Raw genomic sequence first — 21,624 nt, forward strand, 5'->3', positions numbered from 1 at the left:
CTTTTTTAAGTCATGCAATGGTCTTGCTATTTGATAAAATTTTTCTATGAAGCATGCACACATACCAATAAAGCTTCTTAGCTCATGTAGATTCCTTGGATTAGGCCATGCTTTTATTACCTCCAACTTCGATGGATCCATACGGATACCATCTTGAGAGATAATGTGACCTAAATATTGAATCTCTTGTAGGAAAAATTCACTTTTCTTTTGATTAATGAAAACCTTATTCTCTCTCATAACTTGAAAGATTACCTAGAGGTTGTCACTTGTACTCCTTAAGAGAATTTGAGAGGCCTAAAGATTATTGTCTATCGTGAGTTTGAATGCGGATGGAGCATTTGTCAGGCCAAAACTTGTAACTTATCAAATAGATCTTCTATCCGCGGTACGGAAAATCTTTCTTTTTATACTGATCCTATTTAGTGCTCTATAATCGACACACATGTGATATGTGTCATCTTTCTTTTGCACTAAAAGTACTGGTGAACCGAATGGAGAGGAGCTAGGCCTCACCATCCTTTTCCACTAATTCATGCACTTGCCTCATGATCTCCTCTTGGTGAGCTTATGAAACTCTGTGTGTGTATGTGTGTGGGAGAGTATACCCCCTCTCATGCTTGGTCCACCTCTCTCTCTCTCTCTCTCTTTCTCTCTCTCTCTCTCTCTCTCTTTTGTATTATTTAATTATATCATTGGACATGTGTCCTCTTTTTCCTCTTTGAGAGAAAGAGCTTATTTATTTATTTTTATGCCTCTTAATTCTCATTGGACCTTTAAAGCCTATCCATAGGATTCAAACGCATCATGAGGGTCACATGGGGATGATTTTGACATGTGTCTTTTATGCTTCTTAATTTGTCATGTTTGAACTGAACACTTTAAGCACCTAGTCATTTAAGCATGGAAACCGTTTATGCCTCTTAAAAGTTTATGCTCGAATTGAACACTTTAAGAACCTTAGTCATTTAAGCACGAGAAGCACCTCAAAGTTGGGAAAGATTTCCACAAACACTTTACACACTTTAGTTAGCAAGCACGATAAGCACCTCATGCTTGGGTATGATTCCCACCTCAAGGTGAGCGCTAGCTTGCCTAAGGTCAAATGACTTTTTAACACTAACCTTTGGAGGTCTTTAACGAAACTAACCTTAAGGTCTTTTAAGTTCCATTAGATATACGTTGCTCTTTGATAGACTACCTTCTTTTGGACCCCTATTGAAATGTAACCATCTCTCCTCTTGGTCCCTTGCTGAGGTAAATGTAGAAGCACTTATTACACATTGCTCTTTGGTAGACCGTCTCCTTTTGGACCCCTATTGAGACGCAACCATTCCTCCTTTTGGTCCCCTGTTGAGATAGGTTTAGAAGCACATATCTATATCTTAACTCTTGTTCCCCTTTTATCTTCCCATATTAAATGATCAATTTAATATGAGAAAATTATTTGGTAAAGGTAGATATTGTATTTTATGACAATGTAAACTCGGGTACAGTGAAAACTTTGATCCTCGAGTTTATCATCCGCCCCTCGAAAGGCTTGAACCCACAACTTGGGATATGAGAGCCATTTGGCCTAACCACATCGCTCGCTCACATCATTTGTAGAATGTAGATGTTTTTATGGAGTTTTGATGTGCAAATGTTTCGGGGCAAGAAAAAGTAAACTCGAGTATTCGAAATTACGAAAATATCCCAGTTTACTTTGACGACAAGATCTACGACGGACGTCTAATGTCGGGGTCCAAAATTGATGGGAGCATCTCTCGCGTCCGTGTTAGCTGTACCCATGCCCGTGTTAGCTGTACCCATGCCCGTGTTAGATATAGCTCAGGGTCACTCTTGAAGTGTCAGTCTGAATAACAGTTTAGTTTAAGTCAGTGATCCAATCCAGTGAGCGAGACATGGCGGCGTTGGACGACGCCATTACCTTCTTGGATACTCTCATCTCTCGCCTGCGAACATCCACTCCTTCTAGCGCACGGGTTATTCTCTGCTTCTCCATTGTTAGAGAGAGAGAGAGAGAGAGAGAGCGCATGCATGCACACATGCTCACATATTTTTATTCAGAAATCTGTAGCCGAGAAGACTCTAACTGCCTTATCGAACAAAATCTCTGCTCCATCCGAAGCACCGAGTGGGGAAGCTTTTGCAGAGAAGAACCAAGCTGTCTCATCAGACAATCTCTCTGTTCCATATCAGTCAACGTCCCCTTCAGAAGGTAATCTTCCTATTTAATGCACCCAACAAACCATTTGTGACTTACTGTGATTTGAGAGTTCATTTTTTGTATGTGCATCCCAGTTGACAGGTCGGATTCTGTAGAAGATTTCGATAAAGCTTTTCTTCAGGTTGGTACATCTTGTGTCGTTGAATACAGTTTATCCTTTGAGTTTAAAAGTTGTCAATGCTTGCACTAAAATTATAAAAAGGTTAGGCAAAGCTTAAGCAAAGTTTTTCCGAACCAAAATCTCATGGGAGTGTGATGGATTGTAGTGCAACTTTTCTTTCAGGCATTTGGGTTTGCTTTAGCAAGAATCTAGTGATATGGTGCTATTGAAAATATGCCATTGCTATAGGTGCCTTGTGTTAAAGTTATGCATCTCAAGTGAATGCCCAATGTGATCTTATTTATTTATTTTGTCATATTTAGGTATTTTTTTACTTATTTGACATGAGACAATTCAGTTTTCTCTACATCGTCGACTTTGACATGGTATTAGAGTTGTTCCCACGCTCAAAGGGACAGCACTTTAACCCTTTTTGAATTGGAGCTCTTCAGCGCAATCTCGAACCCTGAATGGCCTGCGGTTCAAATGCCAACGACAAACTCATCGGAGACAACTATGCTCATTGGAAATTGATCATGTATGTGTGGTTTCTATGAAAAGACTTATGGGACATTGTCGATGGTGTGGAGACAAGACCCATGAGGTCTGGCAACAATAGGTGGACTTGACTTTAGGATGATGAGTTTATTCAATCATGGGTTGATTGGGATGCGAGTGATGCGAAGGCCATGTTAGCCATTGTTCAGGCACTCACGAAGGAAAATTTTCCCACGGTATAGACTTTGCAAATTGCGAGTGAAATATTGTCAAATCTAGGAGATATGTTTGATTGAGACTCTAGAATGTGAGTAATTACTCTTCTTGGACAATCATTTTCATAAAATTAGAGGCCGAGACTTCTTTGCAGTCATTTTTTATGAAGGCAAAGGTCGTCCATGATCAACTCTCAGCTATGGAAAATGCATCTACTAGTCACTTAGCTGCCTTGGTACTTACGAAGTTGTTTGAGGAGCACGAGATCATTATGGTTGCAAATCATGAAGGAAAGGTGAATTTTGATAATATGAGCTCTTTTCATATTGACTAGGAAGCTGTCTTACTCCCTCAAGGTAAGGTTTGAGTTTTGAAAAAGTGATATATCGTTAGCAACAAAAATTGAGTTTTAAAGCTGATGTTACAACTGTGGAAAGCGTGGTCTTTTGTCACAGGATAGTACATTCAAAGGCAAAGGCAAGAGCTCTCAAAAGGAACCACTGACTCAACCGAGTGTGGTGGTGTGGTACATACTACATTGTTAATAGCTCCAAGTTTCTAGTTCATTGGTGGGTGCCAAGAGATGCTTCAGCCAAAGTGGCACGCGAGCGACAAGTAATGCTCCTGACACTTGATTTGGAAAACGTGTTGGAGGTCATTTGTATATGGAGCAGTGTGTCGGAGTTTAAAACAGATAGTATTTTGAAGGGTATATAAGAGATCCAAGATGGGTATATAAGAATCCCCCTCCCCCCATTGCAAGATTCATATAATTCATTACTAAGTTGGTTCAAGCATTCTCTCTCTATCTCTACGCTTCCGCATTGTCTACTTTGACAGCTTCCTAGGTTGCATGTCATCATTCATGGTTGTATGGCTAGATTGGATGTTTGTATGCATTTGAGTCCATTTTGGTTCCTTATTATTGCCTTGGGCCTTTTATTAGTCAATTGACCCTTTGTTGGCTCAATCCATCCCACTGACAATGTGCACCACAATTATCATCAAATAGGAAGAAACAACATGAAACAACGTAACTCACACACGTCAAGCAAAGAAAGCAAAAATCAACAAAACACAATCAACCGGGAAAGATGGAAGCAACAGAAAGCAAAACAAAAACAAACAAGCAATGTAAGGTGCAACGGAATTGAAATGGTGAAAAGATCTAGACTTCACACTTCCACAAATCTTTACTTTTTTCCTTGCTTGAATGTGTGCTACTTGCACGAATGATGGTTCCTTTTAGAAAGAGAATGAGAGAGGTAGAGATGTGTAGAGGGGGGAGAGAGAGAGAGAGAGAGAAAAGGAGAATGGCACTTGATAAGGTCTCACCAACCCTCTCAAAGTCCCCCCTACACCGTTGCTGATGTGGTATTAGCTTTTGATTGCGTAAAGGAATGTACAGACATGTAACACCTCAAATGCAGATTCTACTGAATTGAAGGGGGAATGTCGCCGTTGTAACTCTTTAAAATGAAGCACTTCCGAGGTTGATTTGATACACCTTTGGATCAGTTCCGATGAGGGGTTACCGATGGTCATCAAGGGGTAGATATGGGGCTGATTTGCACTCCTGATGTGAGAGGAATGAAGGGCTAAAGGCTGGCTGCAAAAACGCAGCCGATCTGACGCGTTAAGCAGAGCGGAAAATGAATTTGATGATGGACAATGATGGGAGCACTCGATGCGGCAAGGGAACAGTCGAGAAGAGGCTCAATGGGTTGCCGAAGGTCTGAGGTGTAGCAGAGAGTTTAGCCTTAGCGGATCCAACATGTCCAGTGAGGAAAGGGGGTGAAAACTGAAAACACTAAGGATGCTGGGCTGATCTGGCTCGTACTTGCGTGGTGAGCAAAAACGTCAAGCTGTAGCTCAAAAAAACCATGGGTTGATTTGCTAGCGTTTGCTGAAAATGATGAAAAAAATGTTAGCATGATACTTCGTTATATTGACTTTTGAGGGGCAAGTTGGGAAAATTGTGCCAGGTCAGAAAAATGTGTAAATGTGTGCACATGGAAGTTTTCAATGGGCTCGTCCTGCTATAAGAGGTCGAAACGGTTCCTTGCGGGAACCCATTGGTGTTGGGGTGTAGGTCAACCACTAGGGTCGCCAAATTGACGTGGTGGTCCTTGGCGACGTCGACCATGGACCTACTGCTAGCCTCCTCTGTCTGGGCACTAGTCTCTGAGGAAGAGCCTCCTTGAGTTCCCTGTGTCTCTGTCTGCTGGGTCTGGCCAGCCTTAGGAATCTGGGTCTTGGTCTGTGCCGCGGCCTCCTCCGTGGACAAGCCTTCGCAAGATGGCCCATCTGTCAACAAATGAAGCATTGATTCAGAAGGCCCAGATACTCCACATTCTGATAGAGCCAACCACCACTCACCCGAGGTAGTAAAGCGACCTTCGGGAGGGTGTGGGTGTCTCAAACGAGAATGCGTACTGTAGGTATGCCTTCTGCCTTGGCAACAACAAAAGTGCCGTGCGAGATGTCTCTAAGACAGTCCCAATCTCTGAACCTATTCTGAAAAGGAGTGGGATGTACTCTCTCCTCAGGCGAGGGAAGCAGACTGAGATGGGTTAAGTCTTCCTCCTCGACAAGAGCATTGGTAGCCGGATCAAAGCCATGGTGCCATTGTCATCTTAAATTGTGTAACCAGAAAGATTTGGGCATGGTTTTGTCATAAATCTTTGCAAAGGTGTTATTAGTGGCATAAAGCTTCAGAAACACATATAAGCCAAGGTGACAAGCAAGGGCAGTGGAAGCAACTTGAGGTTGACAATAAAGTGCACCGACAGCTCTATTCTACTCTTTGAGCGTTTTCAATTTACATAGGACAGGCCGTCTTAGTTGCATAAATTGTTGTTTTCTAGTAAGATCTTTTTTTTATTCCAGCTTTTTGATATTGAAACCTGGTTTTTGGATCTAGGTAGGACAGGTGGTTTCAGTCGAAGATCATCCTGTTGCTGATAAACTTTATGTTTGCAAAGTCGAGATTGCCCAAGATCAGTCCAAGCAGGTATATAAGCTCTGACATTGAATGTTTAATAAGGCCATCTCGTCTGAGCTAGGGGAGTATTAGTTAGTTTTGTAGTTACCCAAAAACACTTGATGAGCTGAAGTTGTGTCAATTGAATGTACGAAGAAGTTTAACGTGCTACTTGAACACTGATTTTATAAATCTCAATGTTTTGCCCCTTTTATCTTTTGTTTTGTATTCACCAATATTCTGGCTGAAAATGTTTATTGAATTGGAAAAATGGGGCTGAAAGCATGGCTGTTTTGTGAACAGGTTGTAGCAGGTTTAAAGAAATTTCTCCCATCATCAGAGTTGCTGGGGAAGAAAGTCTGTCTCGTTCTGAACTTGAAACCTGCGAAATTAGCTGGGCAACTAAGTGAAGCAATGATTCTGGCAGGGGAAGCGGAAATTGATGGGTCCTTGAATGTGAAGGTGCATAGTTTTCTAATGTCTCAGGCTTGACTATTTGAGCAACCACTACAACAAACTAACTTGCTTGCCTTTTCTCATCCTTTATGCAGATTTTGCAACCTCCCCCTAATGCTTCTGTAGGTGACCGCATTTATATGGAGGCAAGTAATTTTGATACTTAACAATCAGGATACAAATTTCAGCAATGCAAGTTGTCTGATATCTCCGTGGTTAAACATTCTAGGGTTCAGCTCCATCTGCAAAACCAGCCAAACAGTTGAGCTCAAAGATATGGGAGAAGCTACTTCCTCTTCTACATGTTCAAGGTGAATGGGAGAGAAAAGTCGTGGAGTGATACATGAAGTGGTTAATTTTGCTTGAGGAAATAGCTCATTTGAAGTGCTTTTCCATGACAAAAAAATGTGATCATGAGGGTCAATTGCTAGTGCTTATCTTGAGTACATCTTGCTGTGCAGGTGGAATGGCAAAATTCAATGAGAGGTGTTTGGTAACACTTTCGGGTGCAGTGACTGCTCTCGACTTACCTGATGGATCCAGCATTCATTAAAGTTAACATGCCTGCGCACACAATGTGGTGGATATTGATGGAAGTTTACCATTAAGCTATCCAGCTTCAGTCTATACAAGCACAAGCACTCCTGGTGAGATTTTTGTTATTGAGAAAAGACAATTTGGAGATGTTTTGGGCAATTTTTAACCAGGAAAAAAGCACAGACAATCGGAATTTTTTTTGTTTCTGCGTAATATTCTTTGACTTTGCAGTTTGTACCTGAGTAACGTGTATACAAAGCCGGAACCTAGTTGAGGGTTTAAGTTTCCTTAACATATATGGACTCTTTTCATCTTTTTTTTTTGTCAGTTTAAAAGGTTGTTGATTTTGTTTTAGAGTTTGGAGCTATGATGAAGGCTTAGGGCTAGTTATAGGAGGGTTTTGATGATGTGATTGAAGAAGGTGGAGAACTAGCTATTCAATGATGTACAGGCTAACAACAAGAGAGCAGGGAATGGCTTCGGATTTAAATAGAACGTGGAATTTTTGCCTTGCCAATCGATACATCAAGTTTTTGTAAAGCATTTTGACTTATTGCCTCTACTGATTTATTTTTGCATATCTTTTCATAGAAGCTGCACGTGTTGTAAATAACAAGCTAGATCGTGCTTTTTCCTTCCTTTAGGATTAAGTTCTTGTAGGTGAAACACCATCAGAGATTGCTTTCCCGTTTTGAGATGTAGAGATACATGCGAATGACATGTTCAGGAAGGGTTTTGGACCACTTTCCAGAGTTATGGGATACTAGGATCACAGATGCTTAGGTCTGTTCTTGCTTGCGTTGACGATACATGGAGATTTCTTGTTGAGGCGACCAGAGCGAGAAGACTGAACGGTAGGTTACAGATTATTTCATGCCAGCCATTACCACTAGACAGCTAGAGAGACAAGTTTTGCGGCAGCGTTCGGATCCCACCTCCACTAGAGGCACACTGATTGACCGTGCGCTGGACCTAGGGAGATCCAAACGTCCACGACTACAGAGGAGGGCTTTTAAGCATAGACGGAGATTACAGAGGAGGATTCGGATTATTTTGGCGTACCACGCATGATACCTAGTTAGGTTTTTGACCATGGAGAACATTAAGGAGATCCAATACAGACCGATGTTGGATTTACTATGAGCTGGATGATTATCCCCTTCTTAGTGGCTTAAGTTTCTTGCATCTCTCATTATTTTGTATTTTTGTATTGACTAGAGAGTCTCTAGTATTTTCCCCACTTTCACTTTCATTACAACATTTTGTTTAGGATGTTACTATCAGCACACAAACTTTGTATTAGATTCACCAAATTGTAACTTGTGGGTCTCATAGGTCATTTTGGTCTTTTGTAGATGTTACTATACCATTTTTATTTCATCTCTCTCTTTCTCCAAGTTTGAAAAGTTGTCCACTTGCAAAGCGAGAGATCTTCAAGGTATAAGTCGGAAAGGAATAAATGGATGGGAGATTTATCACATTGTTGGATGTGTGATATGCTCAACCTTGTACTTAACATGGTATGCTTTGTAATTGGGGCACTAATTGGGTCAAACTTTTTCATAAAGGAGGGAATGTAAACGTGTAAATAACTACCGGGTTTTAATGATTAGATCGTTTATGGCAAAATTGTTTGGGCTCATAATCGAAATAATTTAGTAATCCGGGTTTTCGACAATGTTATAGCATTATTGACTATCTTACACTCTTCATAGTGTCACAGAGGAAAATTGAGTGAAAGGCAAGTGAGTGTATTGTTGTTTTGTGGACTTTAAGAATATTTGATATGATTTTACGTAATAATTTGTGGAGAAAGATGAAACAATTCAAAGTTTCAAGTGAATTTATGCTTGCATTTTCTCAAATCCTATGAGGTGGTATGCTCAATTGTGCATGGGAAGAGAATTTTTTTTGCAAGCACTATTGGGATTAAACAAGGATGATGATGGAGTGCTACTATCATACACTTTAGAGGATGCTCAAAAGCTTATGGTTGTCTTTGAGAACTTTTGCTTGCATAGTGGATTGATTGTGAACGAGCCTAAAACAAAGGTTATGCTTGTGAAAACCATCCAGAAGGAGAAGCCATTGGTTAAGAGCTTTAATTACCTTGACCTCAAGGTTTCGGCCTATCATAAGTGGCATGAATGTGCTATGCATCGTTTGGAAGCTAAGAGAAAGCGTACTATGCATTTGAGAACATGTGTAATGTAGGGATGCAAAACAATGGGTTTTCAAGAAGTAGCTTTTTGACATATTGTTGACACCGGTTCTTCCTTATAAATTGAATATGGGGAGAGAGATGCACCTCAAAATTTACTTGGAAAGAGTTTGAGAATATTCCAAAGCGTTTTCTTACAAAATTTTTGCAAGTTAAGACAAAAAACACAAAATATGCTTTCACTTGAGCCGGGATCTCTTGCAATTGAGGTTATGGGCATGAAAAGGGTTGTGAAGTACATGAAAAAGATGTTTCCAAATTCCTTACATTGATTTTCTAAAATTGCATGGGAAGCAAAAAAGAAAGTTTAAAAGATACATAAAAGCAAGCCTTGAGCATGGGATGGATGCAAGACATAAAGATGGATTTGGGAGATGAGATGTATTGCACTTGCTACATGACTTCCAAGTGACTGAAACTTTTCTACAATTCCAATGTCTTATGGCTTGGGAGGAATATGGTGGGTCACATTTCATACATTACACCACCCATATTGCCCCTAACTACAAATCTATGTTCTTTTTTGAAAGAGAAAACCGTACTAACTCTTATATGCTTGAGGCTATCTCCTTTATCGGTGATCTGCACTATCGTAACCATTTGGCTTAGCTTCCATTCTCTTCGATGTGAAACATGGTGTTAGGGCAATGGAGAAGAGTTTGTACATTATGCTCGCTGCAAGTTCGAGAGTCTGGGTACTATATACTATGAGAGTGCTCAGTGTTTTCTCACATCCAAACTTGTTTCCCTCACATGTTCAGCCATGACTTAGATCTATACACTTTCCTCTCTCAGCCATAGTGTGGAATCTTCACTACGATTCTTATCAACACAATCTTGGAGCATCGAGAATCATTTATCAACCCCGTACATTGTACATTACATGTATCTTTGGTCCCATAGGTCATATTTGACCTCCGAGGACGATAATATAATCTCTCTCACTTTAGAGATTATCCCACTAGGGAACCTTCTCTATGTCTATCGACTTACCTAAGGAGCGATGTTATTAGTCTTACATCTGGCTTCAACAGCCATGTGTTGTTTGTGTTTCATATTATCTTGATTGTGTAGTGTTTCATTTGCATCTTGATTATCTAGTGTATTGTCTCTATTAGGCTCCTTGACTCTCATTTCCAACTTAGTATCAAAGTTGAAGGTTAACACTTAGGATTAGTGTTTCATTGATTGGCATCTTGATTATCTATTGTATTATCTCTAATAGACTCCTTGACTCTCATTTCCAACTTAGTTCAAAGTTGAAGGTTAACAATTGGATTAGTAATTAGATGAGTGATTAATCCATGGCTTAGCATTGACAATAGGCCTTTTTATACTAATTTCATCAAAAACCTAATTATCCTCGCTCTTGCATTAGAGAAATTAGGGTTTGCATCATCAATTATAAACGCTCATGGTTAATAATTGATGTAATCATTTAGCTTCATTAAGTCATATTCTGTTATAAGCTTTTGTAAATCAAATAATGAAAACTCACCTTGTGAAGTGAGACTTTAGGATATGCTAGTTTAGAGCTAGGATGTACTATCGAGAGTAGCATTCATGGTGTGTGTGTGTGTGTGTGTGTGTGTGTGTGTGTGTGTGTGTGTATTGGAGAGAGAGAGAGAGAGAGAGAGAGAGAGAGAGAGAGAGAGAGATCAAACAAAGCAAGATACAGAATGTAGACTCTAAATGAATTCAATATTATGCATTCGAAAAAAGAGATTACAAGCCTCTTATATAGGCATACAAAGAGGGTGACATCATAGGGTCAAATCTCACCATATACATCATCATCGTAAGTGGAAAGCTACACATGCTAACACATGGATTCATATAACATGGCTTATGCTACACAGGCCGTAAATGGACAAGGGATGATTCAGACCATGAGAGTTCGTGCACAGGACAAAGCCCATGCCCAAAAGACCTCCCCTTTGGATTTGGACAATTTTGACCAATTGCAATGAGACAACACTGCCACCTAAGTTAATCAAGTCACATAGACTATGCATGCCACAAAGGCTCTACAATGTCTCATAGAGTGAAGATCCCTTCCCTCAAACAAAAGAATCATGTAGCACCAAGCTAGCACAACTAACCAAAAAAGACTCCAATAATCAGGTCGATGATCGCCCATATCCGTTGCAAGCTGTCATTAGTCCCTTCATTGCTTCTTCGATTGGCAGCAACACCTCCGTTGCTCCATGTATTCGTATGCTGCTCTCAAAAGTCGGCCAAGATAGCTCCAGTTTTTATTCTCCTTTGAAGGTATTTCTCATGCATAGCATCATGTGACCTCTATACATTGATTTCGAGATTATATGTGTGTACTTCATTGTTGCCAGACTGTGTGAAAACCCTATTACACACCCCAATTTTAATGGCTTTTTTGTGTGTGAATGCCCACTAAAGTTACAATGTTTTCCAAAAATATTTGATATTTGGGTTGTGAAAATGTGCCCAATATGTGTAAATAACCTCTTATTCCAATTACAAAAAAAAGGCTTGAAAATATTATCTTTATTATGTCAACTTATGAGCGCTATGATTGCAAATGACTTGCAATCGTAGAATTACAAAAAATATGTTTAATGTGTGTGAATAGCCTCTTATTCTAATTACAAAAAAAAAGGCTTGAGAAATTTATATTTATTAAGTAAAATCATGAGCATTATTAAGTAAGGCCAAAAACAAGCAAGGCATGAGAGGTGCCAAAAAAGTTGAAGACTGTGCAATAAGAGTGCACATTCCCATGTGGAATCACTTTTGTTATTGTGATGGACGCATGTAGTCACTTAGGTCTAGTGGATGAGCGCCATGTCAAAGAAGCTCTAGGGTAAAGGGGCCAAGACGAGGCCACCTAAGAAAAAAATAGTAAATTGGAGGGGGGGGGGAGGGGGGAGGGAGGCCTTGTCTATAAAGACCACGGGGTCGAGTGAAGGGATCAATGGCCCCCCGTTTAATCCACCATTGATCGGATCTCCATTGGGTAAAAAGATTAGGGTCTCCATCATCACGCTTGAGACTCGAGCTCCCGATCTGCTCCTCCACAATCCCACGCCTTATCCAACCCACTTATCACGCGTCTGTGCAAGTAATGCGACTCTTGTTGTATAAAAACAAGTGAGGACACCTAAGGGAGATTCCAAGCATATTCCTAATTTTAGTCTCTCTTTTGGGGGTAGGTTCATCCACCTTTTGGGGGACGTCCACTTATTGGCCCCTTTACCCTAGGTTAGGATCCAAAATGAGGCCCCCAACTTTGAGCTATTTTCATGCCAAAATAAAGTGAGGGCAAAGAAGCTCTGAACTATTTCTATCGATGTAACAAGAGGGAATCTACAAGAGATGCAACCTTTTTGGCAATGCACTCTATACTGGTACATATTTGGGTCTAAACACCATTTCATTAATTAATTAATCAATCAGATTCGCTTTCGCCCTAACATTTTGGGTGCTCCCTGGTTCACACGCAACGACATGCTCGCACTTCACAGACCATGCACCCCCATCCACAGACCACCCCCCCCCCCCCCCCCCCTCCCCCTTTCACCGCCATGGCGACCTCGGCCCTAAGCCATGCTCCCTCTGGCGTGAAGGCGCTGAACCATTTATGCGATTCTAGGTAGAGATTGTGGGTTGCACTCAACATTTGCGTGCGGTGTTCTCTGCAGGTGGGAGATTTGTGCGTGTGTATGCATCGATACCGCACAGTGTGGGCTTGGTGATTAGCTCACAGTTTGACAGGCGTACAATTATCTTGGCACACTCACAGGAGTGAATATTGTGATGTATGCTTGTGTGGCTACGAGCTAGGTAGCCGGATTCGAGTCATATTGACTTGTGATTTTGTGCAAGGTTTTGCACGGTTATTGGTGCAAAATTTTGCATCAGATTTTAAGCCATATTTGCAGACTTTTGTTGATGCGATTCGAGCCAGTTTAGGGCTGATTTGGTTGACATTTGCTACTTATTGTTTGTTGCTCTTTTGCGAGCATTAGCTGATTTTTCATTTGACTTCCAGCGTTATGGTCTGACACAGTTTGATGGTGCAGATTTTGTTGCTTGGAAGGAGCATATGCTTGTTGCATTGGCGGATTTGGGGCAAGATAAACCCTTGCGTGGTTTATCGGCGAAGCCCAAGTCTATGCCTGATGATGATTGGCAGGATCTTGATGAGTTAGCGATGTCTACGATTCATTTGCTTCTGGTTGAGTCTGTTTACTGGCAGGTCTCAAGGGAGACTACAACTCATGCTTTATGGCAGAGTTTACATGCTATGTACGCGACATCCATGTCTGCAGGGGAGTCTAGTCCCACTTCTATGTCCATGGGAGAGATTGGTCCCACACTCAAGTCTCGACGACATAGAGACTTGACATGTTGGCATTGTGGACATAGAGGGCACATTAGGCGTCGATGTTTCAGGCGTTTGAGACAACGGAGGCGACAAATGCGTGATGCAGATTTGGGCATGACAGATGCTAGTGAGATCAGTACGGTGGTTACTGAGTATGCTTGTGACGGCGATGTCACATTTACATCTAGCTTGTCTTCAAACGATCTTATGTCTACGGATTGCATATCGAATTGCACATTGTCTTCACATTGGTTACTAGATTCATATGCTACTTTCCATGTCACGTCGCATCGTGAGTGGTTTAACACGTTTTCTAGTGGGAGACTTGGTTGTGTGCACATGGATGATGGTGTTGTGTATGACATTGAGGGTGCAGGAGACGTATGTTTGTCCTTGCCCAATGGTATGAGATTTACCTTGCGTCATGTGCGTTATGTGCCAGATCTGAGACGGGATTTGATCTCAGTCAGACAGTTACGGGATAGTGGATGTCGGGTATCGCTGCTTGAGCGATCTTTTGCGTGGCATTTGGGTTCGCTAGTGATTGTGAGAGGTGCTAGAGTTGGCACATGGTACCCATTGCACGTAGTACTAGTGCGAGATGGTCGAGTCTCAATCTTGTTACAGCCATGCAGAGAGCGAGAGACCCGGACAGTCTCTTTTGCTCATGGGTTGCAGGGTGCTTTGCATGGAGTGCAGAGTAGTGAGCTCGTTGTGCACACAGTTGGGGCACGACTTGAGCAATCACACAGAGAGGTGACAGAGTCAGACATGCATGCTTTGCTAGTGACTGAGCAAAGCAGAGAGTCAGTTGTGCGAGATACTTCTATGCAGGATAGACAGGTAGAGCGGTCTTGTTCTAGTGAGTCACGACAGGAGGACGTTGTGCAAGAGTCTATGCATACGGAGTTAGAGCATGAGAGCTCTAGTGAGTCACATCAGATTGAGTGGTCATGTTTGCAATGGATGATTGCAGAGGAAGCTGAGATGTTAGCGATTATGCAGTCATTCCTTTCTATGCTCGACAGTGAGCATGGGGATATAGTTGTGCAGGATATGTCTTCCAGCAGATACCTAGAGCAGCTGGTTTGCTCTGAGGTTGCACGACAAGTTGATGCGTCTTTTGCGGACAGTCAGGAGATGCATGTGGCTGATACGCCTTGTCAGTCAGAGATGCCTATTGCCAGGGATATATATGTTGATGCATGCTCCGTAGAGCTAGCAGGGCCCGCTAGCATTGCATTGGCATTCGGTGGTCTCATGTATGAGATGTTGATCTTGAGACCGGATATCGCAGCTGCTGCAGTGGGAGCATTTGCAGTTGGGGTTGTCAGTTGTTTGTTGACTGATGATGGCATAGTGCACGAGGGAGATATGCAGGTATTGCGTACATACTTGTAGTTTGTGTGCGGTACGTCTGGTGGTGTATGCACTTACACGGGAGCAGGGCAGCCGGATGCACACGATCACAGCTAGCCAGTGGGCATTGGTTGAGAGCGATTTTCTCTTGCTTTTTGTAGTCTTTAGACTAGGTTCCCCTGCTTAAAGGCATAGTCGCCTTTAAGTGGGAGGTTGTTGGGGTATAGGTGCCTGTGCCTTGCCCGGCCGCCCAGAGTCTAGGCGCCCACTGACTTGTATACCTTATACATAGCATTAGTGTATAGGGGGCTACTCGCTCTTTGAGTCTCCCCACCCATATCTGTGTGTCGTGTGTCTCCTTCTCTCTCTCACTCTCCATCTGTGGTGCTCTCCGATCCCCTTCAACGGCCGCGGATAGAGAGAGAGAGAGAGAGAGAGAGGCAGAGCCCAGAGGGCTCAACTCCCTTGCATTGCGACAGAGCCCCGTCCAGCTGCGCTCTGGCTCAACTGCACGCCCCACCTGTGCGATACCGTGTTAAAAAAAAATCGCTGCCTCTGATCAAGCGCCTGCGGGGACACGCGGCATCTCTCTCTCTCTCTCTCTCTCTCTCTCTCTCTCTCTCTCTCTCTCTCTCTCTCTCTCTCTCCTTTTGCTTTACTTTCCGGAGAGTATCTCAAGAGATACCCTCTAACTTGACCTGCTGCCAAAATGGCGGCGACATACTTGAGTATTTTTAAGCATGCAAGGGTTTTTGACAATATCTGAAGCATCCTACTTAACACAGCTTTCCTTGATATGTATGCCAAATGGAATGGAGTTCAAGGGAACAAGGTGAAGACTGGAAACAATTTATGGATGCTATTCCTACTGAACAAAACGGCCAAGCAGTGGTGCTAGTGCATACACGATTACCATAGGTCGTTCCATGTCAAGCTTGTGTTTGTATTTGTAAGGAGCGAGTTTATTACCATAGGTTGTTCCATGTCAAGCTTGTGTTTGTATTTGTAAGGAGCGAGTTTTGAGTGACTTCTCTCTCTCTCTCTCTCTCTCTCTCTCTCTCTCTCTCTCTCTCTCTCTCTCTCTCTCTCTCTCTCTCTCTCTCTCTCTCTCTCTCTCATGGTGGCAAACTCCTCCACCAAGTTGCCACCACTAAGTTCCAGCTCCGCTCTCCACCATCGGCCCAACTTTGCATACCCCCCCCCTCCCCCCCTTCACTAATTGACATACCCCTAGGGAGGTGGGACCAATGGCCCACAGTAGGCGTCGCGAGGCGGGTGCAATCCGGGCCATCCGATTGTTTTTTGAACTAGGTGTGAACTAAGAGTGAACTCATGAGGTATGTGCACCACACCAAATTTGGTGTGAACTCGTCGTGAACTTGAGGTGAACTAAGTGTGAGCTTGGTGTGAACTTGGGAGGGTATGCACACCACACCAAATTTAATGTGAACTCAATGTGAACTAAATGTGAACTAGGTGTAAACTTATCCGCGACGACGTGATGCATAAACTTAACACACATGCACCTTTCAATGAGCGCATGATAGCTTAGCAGTTAGAGTCGATTCCAAGGGGGAGAGAAGAAACGTGTCAAACCTCGGATCCAAAAACGTGGGAATCTTTTGCATTCCCTAGGCAATCCAATGGGCACGATCAACTAGCGACCGTGAGCCGTGGATCCCACATCCCAAAAGGAGGCGTCAATTAGTGACCAGGCCACCCTCCCCCAAACCAAAAATAAAATAAAATAAAAAAATCTTCCATGGGATACCTTTAGGGCACAGACTCCAAAATTTACTATCCCTTAGTTGTCCCTGCACCCCTCTACGCCCCCCCCCAACGAGTTGCAATATTTGCTCTTTTTTCTCACACACATCCCTACTTTGCATCCCCCGCTTGACCAAACTCACCCCCTCTCCTGCTACTCCCTCAACTCGGAAACCTTGTCCCACATCCCTCCTCTCACCTAAGGCACCCCCTTTTTTTGGAGTGTATCAGAGATCGGAGAGGGCCTTTGGCTATGAGAGATGTGCAAAAGGGAAGTAGAAACAGAGAAAATATGATGCAAATTTATATATTCTAGTGCTACCTACAACAGATAAAGAGAAATTTAGACCGATTTGAGAGATAAGAGAGAACTAATGTGTACTTTAATGAGAATCATAGTGGACAACTGAGAAACATGACAGAATTTAAACCCTTCCAACAATTAATGATTCTTGAGGGGGGGGAAAAAAATAGACCCTAGATTTGATGGAGTTCTCTGCTCTGCTTCTTCCTCATCTCCTTTCATCAAGCAGAAGCAAAATACTTTTTGATAGTGATCAAAACTGCCCAAGCATAAACAATATACCCCAAATCTCCGCTAAGCATGAAAAATAATCCTTTGTCTTCTCTTTCATTTTTAGGAAGAAGATTAAGAAAAAGAGCTTACCATATGAGCTCCCATTCCCCTTCTTCTTCCTCGCCCCTCTACTCCTTGACACTCCTTCTACTCCCCACATTTTTGAGAGCAAAAAACCTCCACCACTCATAAAAATCCACTCCATTGCATGCACTCCTGCCACCAACCACGTGCCAATACTGGCCACTAGCAAGCTCATTAGTGGGGCCCGTGTGCACTTCCTCTTGCATGAAAGGGAGCCAATGGGCCTCACACAGTGGAAAAAGCCCCAGAGGGGTTCCAGAACTGTTTGTCAAAGGCACACAATAGTCTATCAAAGGCAAGTTGCCACACCGCCAACAACTAGCCGTGCCCCCTGGCATTACCCCACATATGTTTGTGCGACCAAAGTTGGTCGATGCTTAAAGATGTGCTCCACAATACTAAGGATGTTGATAGGTGAGGGGTAAAGGGCTAAAGCAAGTATGAGCATGCAGGTGGAAGCAAAAATGTATGCATGATGTGGTTTCTTAGGCCAAAAAAGCGCTCCATGAAAAAGAGCCAATTGGGGTCGTGGCTCCATGTATTCAGAGTGCTGAATTTATGCTTGGGAATGTAGTGTTTGAAGTGCTCTAGAAGTCGGTTTAGACGGCTCCCCAATCTGAGCTCCCGTGTCAAAGTTATGATGATTTCAATGTGGAAGGTTTGGAGATGCCCGACGGATGGGGCAGATGAGGATAGGTGGCCAGGGCTGGTTTAAGTAGGTAAACATGAAGTGCTTGAGCTATGGAGCATGGGGGTCCTTTTGAATTAAGAAGCGGATCCCGATCGGGCAAGATATGGTCACTTGAAAGATTGTCGGGGGCCAGCTTGACTGCATTAGGAGGCAACGGCACATCAATCGGAGCCCGAAGTGTAAAGATAGAGCCAGTTGAACTTAAATGTTCATGATGACCATGAGTTTTTTCGTATTTTGGAGTGCTTGTGTTGAGGCCCTCAAGGAGGCAAAATGTGGGGCCAATTGGAGGGGATGAAGCCCGGTATACAGGCTATTGATGAGATTTTAGAGGGCATTGATAAGGCTATTGAGCATGAAATGGGGGGTGCTCAAATAGGTAGGAAATCAAGACTTTTTAGTGGATGAATTTTTGAAGGTTGAAGGCCAGGGCACCAAATGCTACCACGTGGCACCGTAAAAGTCCAATAGGTAGAATGGGGACCCGCGAGAGAACTCTATATATATTGGAGGTGGGAGGGCCATTAGGGATCACAAAGGGAGAGGGGAGCTCCCCTTGGAGCTCTCATGAGCTTGGCGATGGTTTGGAGCCGGCGCTGCACTTGGTGGTGGGCTTGGCCGGTGATTGTGCATTGGGCCAGTGTTGGCATGCCAGTGGCGTTTGTGGGCGGAGTTGACACTGTTGGTGGTGCTCGTTGGTGGTGATGTGGTAGTTGGTTGAAAGGGCGTTCCCAAAATGCCCTTGGGCGCACATTTTTTTATTGAGGAGGACATGCACCCAAGGGGTTGTCACGGGGCCGTGACCTCTCCCTAGGGCTCAAGAAGGAGATTCACATGCGGTATTGTGAGAGAGGGATGCCGATGTGTCCAAGTGGTGCCTTGAATGCTAAATGGGGATTGCCACAAGTGGATAAAAAGGATAGAAAAGGCTAAGAGAAGCTCTCTTGAGCTGCATGAGCAAAAACCCCCGACTGCTTTTTGTTTTTTTGAAAGTAGAACTCCCTATAAGAGGGTTTTTTTTCAAAGTTGTAAGGGCCTTTTGCCATTGCGAGTATGTAACGGGTGAAGAAGAGGAGCAAGAAGAGGATTGCTCTGCACAATTCATGGTGCTCTTGTAACCACGTTTTGAAGTGAAAGCTCGCCATTACCCCCCCTTTTTGTGTCAATTCCCCGTCCCCCCCTCTTTCTTCCATCTCATGTGCTTTTCTTGGTGTTGCCATTTTCGGTGTGTGTTGAAGCAAAGGAGACCACTCACGCCTCCAGATGGGCCAGCAAAAATAGTCTTTTTCTCACTCATTTACTTTCTGCCTAAGCTGGCGTTATAAATCCTGAACTCAAAAGAGTTGATTCTTTCTGAACTAGTTTTGTACTTAAAGAAGAGGCTAGATGCCAAAGCCCAAGACATTTTCCGAAATATTTATCTCTTTCTAGCCAAAAACCCAAATTTTCCACCTTAGCCATATAAGCTAAAATTTGTAATTATAAAAAAAGGTTGTTTTTACTTTGAAACTCACATAGTGAAGAGTATGCCTACGCTTGCGTGATCAATACTCTTTGTACGGGTAAGCATTGCTAATGAAACTTCTTGTGTTTCTTCCTCATGCTCTTGGCATCATGTACATGTTCAATGTGCTATGTTTGTGTGTGTGTGCAACACAATGAGCGGTTTTAGCTCTAAGTTGCTTAGTGTGTTTCAATGCTTGTTTTGTGTTGTTAATGGTGTTTTAAGTGAAACTAAGCATGGACAGAGGTAAGTAGGTCTTCAGAGGAGCCAAACGACCCCTCATTCGTCACTTTGGGGTGAAGTTGAGAGGTGACATCAATTGCGGTTGCTCATCTACCTGACTGTGGCTTTTGCAGGTTTTGGTGTTGGGAACCTATTGCCTATAGCCTAGATACCCCCAATCTCAAGTTTCATGTCTATTGGAGCTCATCTGACCCCTAAACGACCATTTGAGTGCAAGTTAGATTGCATGGGAGACTTATACATTTTTCACTTAGTTGCTTCCTTGCTTGAGAGTGACACCTCTCTCCTCAATGTTTTGGCATTCGGGCATTGCTTTCGATGTTTCCATGCACTAGTCGAGTTGCCTACGTCCTCAGATTGACATATTTATGTTGGTTTGAGTTTTCTCTAGGCTACATTGTCCGATCGCGGCAATCCACCAACATTGGCGCCGTTTGCCGGGGACGTAGGACTTACACTAGCGGAGGAGGTCACAGTGAGATTCTTCTTTACCCAGTGTCCAACTGTTACAGTTCATTACAATTACTTCTAGTTAGGCCCAATGTGAAACTTGAAAAGCGAAGGCTTGAAATGTATCAAAAAATTATTCAAACATGCCAAGCTTTGTTGGAACCAAGAGCAAATAAACCAGATCCTAGTCATAAGCGCGAACCCGAGCTCAAAGACCCAGCATTAGAACTTAGGATAGTATTGAATACTATGGATAACTCTTTTGAGAGATTTCACTTAGCTATACCTAAGGGTTGTAAAGACATAGAGGTTCTTGAAGAACTGTGAATACAAGTCAAAGAGGCCAATGAAACCAATGAGCTAAGCAAATAGGTAAACCAGACCAGTGACAAAAGAGGAGCGTTTCTTCCACCGATAGAGGAATTTGAGTATGGATCTCAAATGAATCTAGACATGCAACCATATTGGGGAGACCAAGAATCTGTACAATTTATGAACAACTAGTCCCAATCACTAAGAACACTATCGTTCTATATGGAGAGCACAAGGCCAAGTCAAATGTTGTGGCAGTCCCATCTCAAAGGCTCTCTTCCAAGAAAGTCATCGTTTAAGGGCTAATATACATATTATCAACACCTGTGACATGCACAATAATGCTAGCTGAGTTGCTATGGATACGACCAAACATGTGGATGATAGTAGGAAGTTTCCAGTGGAAAAGTTTGGTGTAAAAGATCCTTCATCAAGAATTGAAAAGGGGATCAAGGAACTCGAAAAGCCGCACCTCACTACCAGGCCGATACCATTGAAGAAAGTCGAAGAATATTGTGAAGGAGAAGATGGCAACATGACTCTTCTTGTGGAATTTCAAGGTGTCACCACCATGGGCAATTCTTGACAGTGGAGCTGGGGTATCCATTGCTACTAAAGAAACATAGAAAAAATGGGAAAAAATGGCTTTAAGAGCAACACGAATGAAACTGGAAAGAGATGGACTCAATTTTTGGCCTTTTAGCTCTAGTGAGAGAATGCTCCTTAGCCAATAGGAAGAAGGCTAACTTTACGTAGAAAAAGCTTTTTTTCTCATTTTGAAAATTTCCATGAAAACCATTTTGGTGAAATTGTCACTATCACTAGAAAAGTAAGGCGCTTGATAGTAACATCTTGCACAAGCACCGAGCGCCTTTTTATGACCCGATGTTGCTATCTTATCAAGTGAAGTACTTATATGTGTGCATCTCGCACAAGCATCAAACACCTTTTTATGAGCTACTCACAATTTAAATTCAAATGGATTGTACTTGACAACGATTGATAGGTGCTATTTAAGAGTATGAAGGGGTCA

General features: G+C 42.7%; 1 protein-coding gene across 1 annotated transcript; it reads left to right on the forward strand.

Moving 5' to 3' along the window:
• The first annotated feature begins 1,818 nt into the window (after positions 1-1,818).
• On the forward strand, positions 1,819-7,333 carry LOC147434277 (uncharacterized). Its single transcript, XM_086490828.1, has 8 exons — positions 1,819-1,985; positions 2,071-2,221; positions 2,305-2,351; positions 5,968-6,057; positions 6,331-6,489; positions 6,579-6,629; positions 6,713-6,794; positions 6,945-7,333. The coding sequence occupies exons 1-8, from the start codon at positions 1,905-1,907 to the stop codon at positions 7,034-7,036; spliced, it is 753 nt and encodes a 250-aa protein (XP_086346954.1). The 5' UTR covers positions 1,819-1,904; the 3' UTR covers positions 7,037-7,333.
• Positions 7,334-21,624: the final 14,291 nt, after the last annotated feature.

Source organism: Adiantum capillus-veneris, chromosome 19 (assembly GCF_014529385.1).
Source record: "Adiantum capillus-veneris isolate H3 chromosome 19, ASM1452938v2, whole genome shotgun sequence".
NCBI classification, from domain to species: Eukaryota; Viridiplantae; Streptophyta; class Polypodiopsida; order Polypodiales; family Pteridaceae; genus Adiantum; species Adiantum capillus-veneris.

Excerpts from the sequence above, each read along its gene's own strand:
- LOC147434277 (XM_086490828.1), top strand. The coding sequence starts at position 1,905 with ATGGCGGCGTTGGACGACGCCATTACCTTCTTGGATACTCTCATCTCT. Across the intron at positions 6,490-6,578 it reads ATGGGTCCTTGAATGTGAAG|ATTTTGCAACCTCCCCCTAA; the intron begins GTGCATAGTTTT and ends TCCTTTATGCAG. Across the intron at positions 6,795-6,944 it reads TCCTCTTCTACATGTTCAAG|GTGGAATGGCAAAATTCAAT; the intron begins GTGAATGGGAGA and ends CTTGCTGTGCAG.